The sequence below is a fragment of the Pollachius pollachius genome (assembly GCF_949987615.1).
Source record: "Pollachius pollachius genome assembly, chromosome: 10".
Taxonomy (NCBI): domain Eukaryota; kingdom Metazoa; phylum Chordata; class Actinopteri; order Gadiformes; family Gadidae; genus Pollachius; species Pollachius pollachius.
Window position 1 is genome coordinate 14,468,822 of NC_136943.1, and position 15,131 is coordinate 14,483,952.

General features: G+C 44.1%; 1 protein-coding gene across 1 annotated transcript in view; it reads right to left on the bottom strand.

Moving 5' to 3' along the window:
- The window catches only part of slit3 (slit homolog 3), a 191,424-nt gene that overhangs the window by 73,669 nt on the left and 102,624 nt on the right, over nucleotides 1-15,131 (bottom strand). The window contains exons 5-6 of the mRNA XM_079744976.1: nucleotides 13,131-13,202; nucleotides 3,418-3,489 (exon numbers count right to left, since the gene is read on the bottom strand). Coding sequence (XP_079601102.1) covers nucleotides 3,418-3,489; nucleotides 13,131-13,202 — 144 coding nt within the window. The remainder of the gene's footprint in view (nucleotides 1-3,417; nucleotides 3,490-13,130; nucleotides 13,203-15,131) is intronic.

A 15,131-nucleotide genomic window follows, 5' to 3' on the forward strand; every position in this document is an offset into this window, starting at 1 on the left:
TGCTCCCCAAGAGGGAAGAGATGAAGGAGGGAGGGGACAGGGAGAGAGAGAGAGAGCAAGCCAAGAATGGAGGAAGGAAGGAAGCAAGGAAGAAAGAAAGGGTGGGTGGGAGGGAGGGAGTAGGCGAGAAAGGAAGGAAGAAAAATAAGAAACAAAGCCAGAATTGTAGTAAAGAAGGTTTAAAAGGGCAAAGGAATGTTCCTATTATCTATTAACATTCATTTTTGACTGAATGCATTACGGTTTAATTTTAAAATATAAAATTCTGTTCTGAGGTTTTTGTACGCTACTTTTGCTCTCTGTGATGGGTCTGTGTTTGTTTGGTTGAATGGCCTATTGTCTTTAATCATTTATGAGAACACATCAGCGATCCCAAAAGCTGCATCTAACCAGTCTAATTGACATGGAAATAAACACGTCCAATGCGACCAGACAGCCCAACAACATCTGTACACAGCAGCTTTCATAAAGTGTTGCTGTTAAAACATAAAATAGAATAAAGAAGCTAGGCTCTGGGGCTATACTCTATGAATTACATTAGCTTGTTGTTGTACGAATCCGAATCATCGGTTAAACTCACCAAAGTTAGCTTTTCTCCACCAACAATTGAGTAAACAATTAAAAAACAATTGCGATATCTAATTAACAATGCGTCTTGGACGACGGTGTGCGAATTGAGAATAAGACACCGCCTCAGGAGTGCCAGTGTATTTTCTAAATACTCGTGTCAGTACTGATCACATCGTTATAGACACAGTATTTCATACACCCCTGGGGAGCATATCGAGCCGCTCAGCATCACTCAAAAGTACGTTATTATAGACGTGTTCCTAACTGTTTTATTGAAGCTCACTGCCAGATCCAATAACTCTCATGAAGACAATGTCTTGTTACAGTCTTGATTCTCTTTTAAACATCTCTTTCTGTACAATGATGCGGGTGTTCCACTTTGTTTTATGTTTACATCTGCCTGCGGTACAAGGGCACATATGTTGAATATTCATAGATTACGATATTGTGGTGTAAAATGTTGAAGCCAACATATGTGCGCTTATTTATTGAGAACGATATACGTGCAATGAATGTCAACTGCATATTTTGCTTTTGACTCTTTTTACATCTGATTGCATGGCATATTTGATTCGTTTTAGGGACATTTCAATGTATTGTACATTTGTTAATGCTATATATTTGTACATCAACCAGAGAAAATGATCGGCTCTAAATGCAAAGTTTTATTTTATTTTCATCCAAAAAAAGAAAAAAAAATGCATGGACTTTGACACTGAATGGATTCAGACTAGTGCTATTAGCCGATTTCAATGAGACTCCCAACCAAACAACCGGGAACAGAAAATGTGTCAGACCTAGAGGTAGAGTAGTTACAACTACAGAATTCTCGAGAAGATGGATGGCCAGGAACATAGTTCAACACACCAGTGGCTAGATACCAACCGCCATGGAAGCAACCCTTATCTTTCATCCTTTCTTTTTCCCTTACTAAGTCTCTTTCCCGTCATTACCCTGTTTCTCACCCTGTTTCTATGTTTCTATGTCGGTGCAGTAAAGTCAAATAAATTCAACACAAGGAAACACAAAGGGTAGCTGTGAATATATTCAACTTCTCCAATTTTCCTCTCATCTATCGTCTATAAATACTTTAATCGCTCATCCCCCTTTGCTGGCTCTTGCCCTGCGCTCCACCTATTCCTCTCTCTAACTCTCTTTTTCCCCAACACTATTTCCCATTCTCTCTCTTTCTATGTCTTACTAATTATATCTGTCTTAGCCATGTGGTGCACAGCGCTCTCATTCCCTCAGCGCATTCTGAATGACTGAACCACCATCTCCGTCCCCTCCCAGCACCACTGAGAGCAGAGTGGAAGACCAGGACACGGCGACATTTGTCATTTCATTTTTTTTTACACAGGAAGGTCCAATGAATTGCATGCTCTGACGGATTAAACGTTAAGACAGATAGTATGTATCCAGGGGCCCCAGGATGGACTTTTTGAGAGACATACACACAGACACACACAGACACACGCAAACAGACACAAACACACACACACACATACACACACACACACACACACACACACACACAAACACACACAAACACACACACAGCACTGACCGGCCCAGTGCAGGTGGAATTTGATCAGTTGCCAGTCACACCTCTGGGCACCATGACAAACGAGCAGCAATAAAAATGTTGACAGGCTCAAGTGCACACACATAAACACACACACACACACACACACACACACACACACACACACACACACACACACACACACACACACACACACACACACACACATGCAGATATCCTAAGACACACGTGTGCATGCACCAACATTGACTTATTTGATGCATGTTTGTGACTGAATTCACGTCTTATAAGATGTGAAATGTGCAACACACACACACACACACACACAGAACAATATACGGAAGCCAATTATGCACACATAAACATGTTAAGAAGGAAGCACGCACCACAGAAGGTAGCCCATGCCCTTTTATCCAGCCATGTAGGAGTGTTCATGTACGCGTGTTTGTGTGTGTGTGCAGATGTGTTTATGTGTGTGTGCCTTGTGCATTTGTGCAGCTGTGTGTGCATGTACGAGTGTGTGGATTCATTTTTTGTTTCAAGGACAACTTAACTGGCGGTGAATGACCAAGTATAATATGTGACACTTGCACACACCTGCCAGCACACCCACACACGCACAAACATACACACACACACACATACACACACACACACACAGACACACAATGCATCAGGGTAAAGGATACACATCTAGAAAATAAACAATGACCGAAGTGTCTTTTTCTTGCATAATGATGCAACATAAACGATGTACATACATCTTCATCATTATAGCTACGTAACACATACGTGAGGATACATTTGTGATACAACACACACATGGACACTGAGGACCACGACAAAGGACAGCAGTAGGAGAGGTGAAGGATACAGAGGCAACAGGAGAGAACAAGTAACGTCAGATCGCAAGAAGAGGAAGATAGAAAGAGAGGGAGAGAAAGAGAGAGTAAGAAAGATGGAGAAAGAGAGGGGGGGGGAAGCGAGAGCAACGGAGAGGAGAGAAGAGAGGAAGAAAGGAGTGAAAGAACATCAGGGAAAAACAAAATGAGAAGGAGAGAGAATATATAACATAAAGAAAGAAAATGTAAGCACTGAATAAGAGACACAGAGAGACAACAGGACAGAGACAAAGAGACAGAGAGGGAGAGGGATGAGTGGAGAGCAGGATGGGTCCTTATTTCACAGACAGTCATGGATGAAAGGAGTGGAGGAGGAGGAGGAGAAGAAGAAGAAGAGAGGGAAAATGAACGGAGAGGAGATGAGAGATACAAGCGGAGGAGAATGGACTGTGTACTCACAGGATCTCCAGATCGCGCAGTGCCCGAAATGCTCCATCTTCAATGCAGCTGATGTGGTTGCTGTCCAGCTGCCTACAGAACACACAGAGTCACGCACGTACACCCAGACACACACACACACACACACACACACACACACACACACACAGGCATGTCACGGACACACAGGAGAGGAGGAAGAAGAGAGACGGCAGTCAGCATCAGGTCTGTGGGAGGGACTAGTCAAAGACTAGCGTGTCTAGTGTGCATATGTGTGTTTAAGTGTATATGGGTGTCTGTGTGTGTGTCTGTGTGTGTGTGCGTGTGTGCGTGTGTGTGTGTGTGTGTGTGTGTGTGTGTGTGTGTGTGTGCGTGCGTGCGCGTGTTCCGAGGTGGTTCCCCAAAAGTAGACTCAAGGTAGTTGAAAGCGATGGTTGAAACTAATGTTCCTCTATTGCACACTTTTCCCCAGACAGACACTCACACGCCATACACACACACACAACACCTTTTACAATCTGCACACTCTTCCACAAACAGACTTTACACGCAAACATTACATAGTAACAACAATCCCCCCCTCAGGCACACTCATCCACAAACGAACACGCTAACACGCCGGCTACCCAAAGGATCTCACCTCGGTGCAGTGTGACCGGTCTGATGGAGAGGAGAAGAAGAAAAGAGAGAGTGAGAGAGCCAGCAAAGAAGAGGCGAGCGGGCTAGCTGAAGTGGCCTGTCTGGCGCCAGCCTATCACCTCGCTCGCCTTCCGCACGCACAGCAAATACCGGCCACCGGGCGTGCAAGGTAGAGCGTGAGGAGGAGAGAGAGAGTGAGAGAGAGAGTGAGCGAGAGTTAAGGTGAGAGAGAGGGAGGGGGGAGGACAGAGAGGGAGGGGGATGGAGAGGGCGTGAGGGAGAGAGGGAGCGAGGGATTGGTACGGGCTAAAGCCCACCCGCTTGTCTGTTCTGTAAATATTAATTGCATTTTCTCCCCTCCCTTCCCCCCTCTTTTCCTTGTCCTGCCTCCCTGCGCTCTGCTTGTCCTTCGCTCCCCCTTCTTCCTCTAGTGAAAGAGGAGTAATTTCATTACATTAGGCCCACCAATCCATTAAGGGCCTTTTACCCACTCTGTCACTGAAACAATTTCATTAAAAGGAAAGGTTCCGTAAATCAACCAACAGTCACAAAACTGCTCTCTCTCTCTCTCTCTCTCTCTCTCTCTCTCTCTCTCTCTCTCTCTTCCACCATCTCTCGTTCGCTGGACTCCCAGATGGTCACGGCGCCCCTCCATCATCCATCCTTTGCTTTTACTTTAATTTGCTGGACCACCTTCCATCCTCCTTCCTCCCTCCCTCTCTCCCCTTCCTCCCTCCCCTTCTCCCTCCATCCTTTCTTCCTCTCAGCTTCCTTTCATTCATCCTTTCATTCAAACATTCATTCATGAACTCAACCACCCCCATCTCCTCCCTATCTTCCTCCCCTCATTCCCTCCTTCCAGCCATCCGTCCATCCATCCATGAACTCAACCACCCATCTGCATTCTCTTTCCCTTCTTTTTCCTCCCTTCCCCCTCGCTTCCTTCCATTCTCCCTTCCTTCCTCCCTAATCCTCCGATATTTCTCCTAAAAGGCGAGTCGAAGGATGGAGATGCAAAGGGCAGACATTTAGAATGTGTCTATTTTCCATTCCAGCCAACAGGGAAATATGAGTGGCATTTAGCCGGTTCTAGACACACACACACACACGCGCACACACACACACACACACACATGCACGCACGCACGCACACACACACACACACACACACACACACACACACACACACACACACACACACACCCACACACACACACACACACACACACACACACACACGCGCACACGCACACGGACAAACAGACAAGCGTGCTCACGCATAAACATAGACAGACAGACACACACGGAAACAGATACACACACAAACACAAACACATAAACTAGATACACACGCACAAACAGATACAAACACACACACACAGCTTTGTCTGTAGGGGCATCAGATAAAAACACATCATTCCCCCTTAATCATCTCCTCTATGTCCTCTCCTCTGCTCACCCCCTCTTCACATCTCACCTATCCTCCTCCTGCTCCTTAATCCCCTCTTCCTTTGACATCCAACCTCCTTCTTTTTTCTCTTTTCTTTAATCTTATTCATCTAATGCTTCGCTCCACTCCTAATCCATTTGTATCTGTCTCGTGTATCCTGTCCTTCCACCTCCACTTCTTTCACCTATGGTCCCTTCACATCAGCTCTCCATCACTAATCCATTTCTTCCTACTGTTTGCTTTCATCCACCTTTTCATTCCACGCCCCCCCTCCCCCTCACACCCACACACTCCCACACCGCCGACTGTGAGTGTGCCTCTCTGCTTATGTAACACCTGCTGGATCTGTCATGACGGATTGGATCCTAAAACACCTAGTTTCCTAACCCCCGGATCCTAGCCCTGCTCTCATCAGGAGGTCTCTTCAGCTATGACTGAGAACTAATGCGCAGGGGGTTGTGGGGGAGTGTGTGTATATCTGTGTGTGTGTGTGTGTGTGTGTGTGTGTGTGTGTGTGTGTGTGGTGTGTGTATGTGTGTGAGATAAAGCCAGAGTGAAGTTTTGACAGACCCTCTATTGATGTCTATATTATCGCTCTGTTCTCGGTTCCTATAAGCCGACCTTCTCTACCTATGTGTCTCTACGGTCAATGTTACTTGAGGGACACAAGTCAGTAAAGTCAGCATTCAAAATGGTCGCCTGCAGAGCTTTGTAACTGACGGCAAGCATTTACTTTATCTCGGCCTCCACCTTATTGGTATTTTTTTCCCAGATCATGAAATTGATTGAATAAAGGTTTAGCGAGAATAAAGGCTGCTGTAATTTTTGGAGATTCACACACTTTTGCTGAACAAGTGTCTTCTTGGGACCGCAACTAAGGCTACGATGGGTAAAACTTCTGTCCGGCAAAGGCTGACTGTTTTCATTCTGGAATATATATATATTGCATTTGGAGTAGAATTGAACATAGGTTTAATCTTATTTTGATATCACCTTATATTAATAAATATATTATTGAATATAGTTGTATTTATTGATTTATTTATGTATTTGTTTTCCTGAGAGTCATTTCAGAAGGAAGGACAAGGGAACCAACAGTGGAAATCAACTTACCATACAGAGCAGGAATCCAAAACAGCAAGTCTACAGCAAATATATTCAATAGTTTCCACATAGAAAGCAGTTTCTTGAACAGCAAATTATTAAAATATTTATCAAACAGAAAGTCCTGCAAATGTTTGTTGCTAGAATAACTAAAAGAGTGCAAAAATAGTAACATTTCAAGATTGCAACTGGTCTCGGATGAAGACTTGGGTTCACACGACCATATGGCCTGTAGCATGTCTGTGTTTGATGTAATCTAAATGTACGTTAATATAAACTGACACGCTAATTAACCATATGTGGAGGCACGTGATGGCTTGATTAATTTATGAATATATATATATAGGGTTTCAGTTGCGTAGAATCGCTTTCTCTGTATACATATTATGTCGCACACACTCTCCCTATATCTGTCTTTTTCTTTCACTCTCTTACTCGCTCCCTTTTAATCTATCTGTCCCTTTGTCTCTATGTCTCTCTGGTCTCCATTTTATCCTCTTGATGCCTTTCAGTCTCAACTATCCCTTATCAACCACCTGAGCATATCGTGGACAATCAGTCAGTCCAATGTCTTGTGTTAGCCAAATGAAAGGTGAACATGATAATCCTGTTGACCATGAGGCTACTCACTGGCATCCCCGTTTTGCATCATCACCAATCGCAGTGTTTGCCAGCATATCGGCTAGGCTTTAGCTGGAGATTAAGTACAGATTAGCTTTGTGGACAGCGACAGCTGTCAAGCACATGAAAAGAGAGGAGAAAGGGGAGGATAATAATGGGGGGAATGGAGAGTAAAGGAGAAGAAAGGTGACAAGATGAGATATGAAGAGAGAGGAGAGGAGGAGGGGAGAGGAGGAGAGGAAGCAGATGAGTGAGGAGAAAATGAGGAGGGGAGTGAGGTGAGAAGAGAGGATGAGAGGTGGAAAGGAGAGAAGATAGGAGAGGATAGGAGAAAAGAGAGGAGAGGAAATGAGGAGGGGAGAGAGGTTGAAAGAGAGGATGAGCGGCGGAGAGGAGAAGATAGGATAGCGGAAGAGAGAGGAGAGGAAATGAGGAGAGAAGAGGAGAGAGGGAAGCGAGGAGAGATGATCTGAGGTTACGCAGAGAGGAGAGGTGAAGTAAGAAGAACAAACGGCGAGTGAAAAGTGAAACGTGAAAAGAGAAGAGGATAAGTAAGAGAGAGCGTAAAAAGCAGAGAGAGAGGGAGAGGAAAGGAGTGGCAAGTAAAGAGTCAGTTACAGAGGAACTGGGGACCGAGAAATGTGTGAAGGGCTAAGGGGCAGAGTTGCGAGGCAGGTAGGCTAGACAAAAAAAAGAGTTAGATGAGTCACTAAGGAATAAAGTAAAAGGTGGACAACATGGATAAGGGAGAAAGAACGGGGGACTGTAGAACAGAAGGTAAAGAGAAGTGTCAGTGTAAGGGTGGTGGATGAGTGGACAGCTGCAGTGAAGGGCTTACACCTGCATTGATCTGAGAAACAGACTAACATTTACATTTAAGGCATTTAGCAGACGCTTTTATCCAAAGCGACTTACATCAGCATGTTCCTGCACGTTTGCATGAGGAACGTCAGTATTGGGCTCCACTCTGCATGCGCTACTGTGATACTTCTCTCTACTTGTGAATTCAGGTACCCTCTGTGTGCATGCTTGTGTGTGTGCGCGTATGTGTGTGTGTGTGTGCATTCTTGTTTGTGTGTGTGTGTGTATGTGTGTGTGTGTGTGTGTGTGTGTGTGTGTGTGTGTGTGTGTGTGTGTGTGTGTGTGTGTGTGTGTGTGTGTGTGTGTGTGTGTGTGTGTGTATGTGTATGTGTGTGGGTGGGTGCTACCCAGGCAAATACGCAATCTCACCTCTCGGTGGGGCGCTACAGTCATAACTCAAACAAACGGCCTGCCTGCATTGCATTGTGGGTGAGGAAGCGTGAAGCGTGGAGAGGTTTTATGAGGTAGGAGAGAAGGGAGAAAGAGAAAGAGAGGATTACAGCAAAGGAGGTATGGAGAGGAATAAAAGAAGAGAGCGAACACAGGCCTGGATATGGCTTTTGTGTAATTTCAGGTTTCTCACCTCCTGTAGAGTGGTGTGGAAAACAAAACTAATAAATAATAAATATAGAACACATACAGCACCATTACCTGTACTGAGAGCCACATGCAGTAGGCTACGCAGTGTACCGGTTCTGTGCAGAGGTGGATGCTGATGAATTGAATGAACCACGGCCCAGCAAATGAGGTGACATGTTCTAGGTAAGATGTTTTGAGAATGTTAAAAGATAAATAATAATAGTCTGCGTGAATGCTTGGGTAGGATGTTTTTCGGAAAAAAGGGGTTTTCTAATAAAAGTGCAGACGACACACCCACGCACAAACCCAAAATGTCATCACACTACAACAACAATCTACTGTGAAATACTGTTCTATGTTATACTAATTAATTGGAATAAGTTAGTAATTTATAAATTATTAAGTTATACCAATTAAGTTAAGTGAAATGTTCTAATCATTTGAATGTGGATATTTGTTCGAGTTGGTTCTCCAGGGTTTTGGTCTACGGTACATTGAAATCAGACAGACGTTAGAACTACTGGAAATTATTTTGGCAGTTGGGTGTCCAATGGTGCCTGACAAATGCTAAGCTAGCAAGCTCGCTGACGATGTGGTTTCACATCATGGCACCACATCCCACCGGTCACCACGGTAACATTACCAGGTGGACGAGCATTCAAATGGCATTTGTTTTAGACATTTAATTAACAAACTACACTTTTTGATCCTAAGAGGAAAGAAAACATTGTTGAGCAAACAGGAAAATAAATAGGGAAAGCTAAATTATAAAATATAAATAGGCTACTACATTGATTAATACGCACACATACAGTATATAAGCCTACACATAGATATTCAAAATGAATTACTTACAACACAGCCAATTCTGAAAGCCTTATTGAGCGATATATTCTGCAGAGTTTATCCTTGTGGCTGGTGTGGACTAGCTCTGACTGTTAGCACCTTTTAGCTAACCAAGTGTTCATGGGGGACTGACAGGCCAGCAGTCAGCCAAAATAATCAGATACATCCAGTTTATACAAATGTACACACACACACACGCAGACGCACACACGCACACACACACACACACACACAGTATGTTGTATGTTAGCTGTCTGGTTGAATTAGAAAGACAATACGGAAGCATTACAGTCTGGGAAGTTTATAACACACACACACAAACACCACACACACACACACATACACACACAGACACACACCTAGTGTGTATCTGTCTAGTCGGGTTAACAGAAGACGGTTCTAATAACATTTGCCAGGCTCTCGGCAGTTTAAGCAAATCCAGTCACTCTAATTTTACCAAATGCATGTGTGCGTGTGTGTGTGTGTGTGTGTGTGTGTGTGTGTGTGTGTGTGTGTGTGTGTGGGTTAAGCACAAATCCCAAAACTGACATGATGCCAGTGGGGGTTGGCACGACAGAGGAAGAGCGAGCCTGTGATTCAATTAAGAGAGATAGTGATTGAAAGTAGAGAGAGTTGGAGAGAGAGACAGAGAGAGAGAATGAGGGAGACTGATAAAGCGCAGTTGAAGTTAAAGTGTGTTGCAGATTGTGCGACTCTGCGAAACCTGTGTGCTCTCGGCAGTTTAAGCAAATCCAGTCACTCTAATTTTACCAAATGCATGTGTGTGTGTGTGTGTGTGTGTGTGTGTGTGTGTGTGTGTGTGTGTGTGTGTGTGTGTGTGTGTGTGTTTGTGTGTGTGTGTGAGTGTGTGTGTGTGTGTGTCTGTGTGTGAGATTGTGTCTGTTATTGTATTTGTGTGTGTGGGTGTGGGTGTGGCTAGGTAAAAGAAGAAGTGCAAGAAAGAGCAAGAAAGAGAGAGAGAGAGAGAGAGAGAGAGAGATAGACAGAGAGAGTAAGAGAGAGAGAGAGAGAGAGAGAGAGAGAGAGAACATATGAGAAAATCAATGCAGAATCCACAAGGGACAGAATGTCACTGAGGTTTTTTTCTTCCTTTATACTCTGTGGCATAATGGAGGACCAGGGCATCTTAGTGCTGGAGTCACCTTGTCTAATAGTCGGTGGGGGGCGGGGGAGGAGAGAGGTGGGGAGAGGGGAGGAGAGGAGAGAGCAGAGAGTGGGGAAGAAGGAGAGATGTGGGGGTAGGGAGAGAAAAGATGTGTGAGGGGTAGGGAGAGAGGAGTTGGGAAGTGGGAAGAGGATAGAGAGGAGGGGTATAGGTTGGGCAGGCAGGAGTGAAGGAGGGGTGGAGGGATGGAGCAAAGAGTGAATAAAGCAAGGGATGGAGAAGAGAGAAGTGGAGATGAACAAGTGACTGTGGGGAAAAGAGGGTGAGGAAGAAAATGGGAGGAGAAAGGAGATGTGTACTTAAAGTTAAGTTGTATGTATTCTTAATGGTCTGAATCATCACGTGAAGTATTTGAAAGAAAATACTTGTTGATAGCAATATTATTATACAATTATTTTCCATAATTTACGAAAAACATAAACTCAAATCTGGCAAGGTGGAAAATAACAACATAGAAAGGAAGTATATAGTCCATATGAAACGGGGTGATTTAGGAGGTGACAAAGCAAAAGAGGCAGATGGGGTGAGCCATGATGGATGGGGTGGATGCAGAGAAGAGGAGTGGTAGAAAGGATGAGATGGAAGGATGGAGGAGAGAAAGAAGAGATGAGACAGACAAGGGGAAGATGACAAGGGAAGGTACTGGCCTCCATGCCCGTGTTTAGTCCTAAGGATACCCTAACCCCTCAATTCTCCTGACCCGTGTAAAAGGGTCGGCTAAACGGCAAATAGTTAATTGAATAAAAGTCTTTTTCATTCCTTTCATGTCGGGGTTCAGTCTCAGGGGCAAAAAGCCTCCGAGAGTTCAAGTCGCTTATTGCTCGGAGCCCTTTGCTGCAACACGATTTAAAGATCGACGTAAAATGTATTGTCTGCTCCGACTTGGTTATGACCGCAATTTTACAACCGACGCCCGGGCTATCCGGCAGCAGTGTGATGGTTACGGTCTCTGTGATGATGGGCAGAATGGTACTGAGATTAGAGGCCAGACAGAAGACGGCGACTGAGCCTAATGCAACACGGACGCACAGACGCATGCGACGCCGTCATCAATGATTTATGCAGACACGGGGGTTTGTACTAATCTGGATCTTTCCCGGATATGAGTGGTTTGATGAATATAAGTGAAGGGGCAGGATGGTTTATAGGCTAGGGTTTATACAGCATTGGTTTGGATCCTCGGCCCTCACCTCCAGGCAGCTTTGAGCAAAATGCTCTAATACCTCCCTGGTCATAGCCCATTCATTTGCTTTGGATTAAAGCGTCTGAAAAATGTCTAAATATATCATATTAATATATAATAATATTTAATATTGAATATTAGCAACATTAGTGATTTGATAAAAGGACAGGCTATTGCCGAAAAGATATCCATCAAAACAAATGAAGAAATAAGTAGAATTGCACTCTTAACCTCCTTATTTATTTGGTCCTACAGTAGCACGGAGACTCATGTTACACAAAACATTTAACAGCCATTCCAGTTCTAAGTCAATTAGTGCTGATTCCATTTTGTTTTAATTAGTTTTCCGTTAGTTACTCAGATTTCCGACCAACATGGACCACTGAATCAAAATGAAGACTCCATTTGAGTCAGTCATTAGCATTAGCTCCACTGGCACAGAGGGGCTAATGGGTCTTTTTCCACCAACGGCCATCTTGGTCCTAAACGATAGCCTGGTAATGGAACTGAATGTGGAATTTTTATTCCATGCAATTCCATTCAATTATATTATATTTCATTCCATTGTGTCATATAATATTCCATTCTATTATATTCTGTTAGATTTTCTCCTATTCTAATCTGTTGTAGTCCATCATATGAGAAAGTAATTATTTTTAAGTCTTTTGTATTCTATTCCATAATTTTTCATTCTACTTTTTCCAATTATATTTTGTTCTATTCTATTCTGTTGTGTTACATCCTGCCTGTTGTTTGCCATTCCATTTTATTCTAATGTAATCTGTGTTGTGTTCCCTGACATTAAGATGTTATTCCGTTGCAGTCTTCCTGTAAACATTACCACCGGATCAATTAGCTGCTATTGATTAGCCGGGTCGATCAGGGCACACCATTGATCCACGTATTGGCAGTCAAATCACAACAGATGACACTTTGAATGCAGACAGCGATCTCTATTTGGTGTGTGGGGGTGGCGGAGGTATGAAGGGGTAGGGGCGTGGTTGGTGGCTCGGGGAGGAGGATGGGAACATTTAGAAAGGGAAGCAAGGAGGTCTCAAAGAGTGACAGCATCTGCTAGCTTTGGTGCAACAAACCGCATTTTGTCATGTCACGAACACGCGTTGAAAATGTGAAGTAAAGTGGCTTGAGAGAGGGAGATAGAGTTATGAAGTGAGAGGCTGACGGGGGCAGACGCTGAAAAAGAAGGGAGGAAGATGGAAACCAATATACAAGGAGCAGAGGAGGAGAAGAGTAGAGCTGCTTACAGGTTCTTGACGTTGGTCATTCCTCGGAACGCTTTCCTTGGAACTGCCTGGATCTGGTTTTCACTGAGATCTCTGCAGAGAGACAGAAACAGAGACAGTCAGTTGAAGTATTAAAAAAATAAAAATGGGGCCTTACGATTACTACACCTGACAACCATTTTATGAACTTCCTTCTCTCCGTATTTCTCTCTATCACGCGGACACACACACAAACACACACACACACACATACATAGACACACACAAACACACACACACACACACACACAAACACATGTACAAACACAGTTGCACACATACTCGTTGGTGTACATATATGCACACAAGTACGCAAAGACACATATAGAGAAAGACGGAGAGTGCGGAAGGGAGTGGGAAGACAGAGGGGGTGGGGGGAGGGTGCAAGATAAAGGATGATATGACATTTATGATCACTGGAGCAATTTGGTCAGAAGAGCTTCAAAGACAGAACCCTGAGAACCACTCCTGGACCGCTTCCATTCCCCCCCTCCCTCATCAAACCACCCCTCCCTTACTCCCTTCCCCCGCTTCACTGTCTGACCCCATCCCCGAGTGGGTGTGTGTGTGTGTGTGTGTGCGTGTGGATTTTTGCATGCATGTATGTGTCTGAACCATATGAATGTGTGTGTGGATGAGTGTACACGTGTTGTATTCATGTGTGCATATGTGTGTTTTTACTTTGTGTGTGTGCGTGTCTGTGTGTGCGTGTGAGAGCAAGCATTCCAGCAACTGCTGCCCAACAGTGTTGCAAATATCGTGCACAATCTTGACATCTGTGTGCAAGTTCACATGTTCAGACAAACACACACACACATACACACACAACGTTTCATCTTAGTCGGAAAACAAGTCACTTGAAAATAAAAATATACACCGCCACATCTTTATACAAATAGAAACATAGCTTGCCTCCAAGTAACGTGAGGTAGAGGACACTCACACACACACACACACACACACACACACGCACGCACACACACACACACACACACACACACACACACACACACACAACCCAGTTAGATCTCTGTGTTTTACTTGTATTGCTAGGAGCCACATGAATTGTGAGGGGTCTCAGCAGCCCTTACAAACTTTAAATCTATTAGTGTCGTTGTTTGTTTGGATGATTGCTGGCAGCCAACCATGCTTCCACAAGGCCACTGAGCCACAGATGAGAATAAAAAGATGGAAAGAAAGAAAGATAGAAAGAAAGAGAAGAAAGAAGACAGAAAGTAGTTAAGACTAGTTAAGAGAAAGTATGACAAGATACAAATATATGAACACAAACATTAATCAATTACACACACACACACACACACACACACACACACACACACACACACACACACACACACACACACACACACACACAGTTCCCACACTCCCAGTATGCTTGGATATGTATTTCTTCAGAGTGGTTCAGTTATTTTTATCGTCATGAATGTTAATTGGCGAGCGGTGCACTCCGAAAAGACAACTCGCTTCCCCCCACAAACAGAGTTTTTATCTCTCTGGCTCCGTCAACTCTACCCAGAATCCCCTGGCCCCTACATTTTGTTTGACAAGAGATGGGGGTTCAGACGTTCTCTCTCCCAGGGTTAATGAAAAGAATATGTGTACTCTTGACACAAAGACGAAGACAGCTTTTACACAGGAGTTTGTCAAGTCAAACGAATGGCAGACAAGGAGATTATGCAATTCTTTAAATGTGTGCTGCAGCCGGAAAGTATTCTCTGTGTTTTTGCACACACTGTTTGAAAAGATGAGACCGATTTAGTGGGCAGGTGGTGGTTCCTTGGTCCCCCGTTTGGTCATCTGGGCTTGATGCTGACGGAGTGAATGTGAAACAGATAGTTTCTAAAGTCACTCCCTTTTTCTCTCTGCGTCTCTCTTTCTCATCTCTCTCCACATATGACTGTTTCACAGAAAAAGTGGGATGCGTTAGAGCGAGGGAGAGAGGGAAAGTGAGTGGGAAAGCCA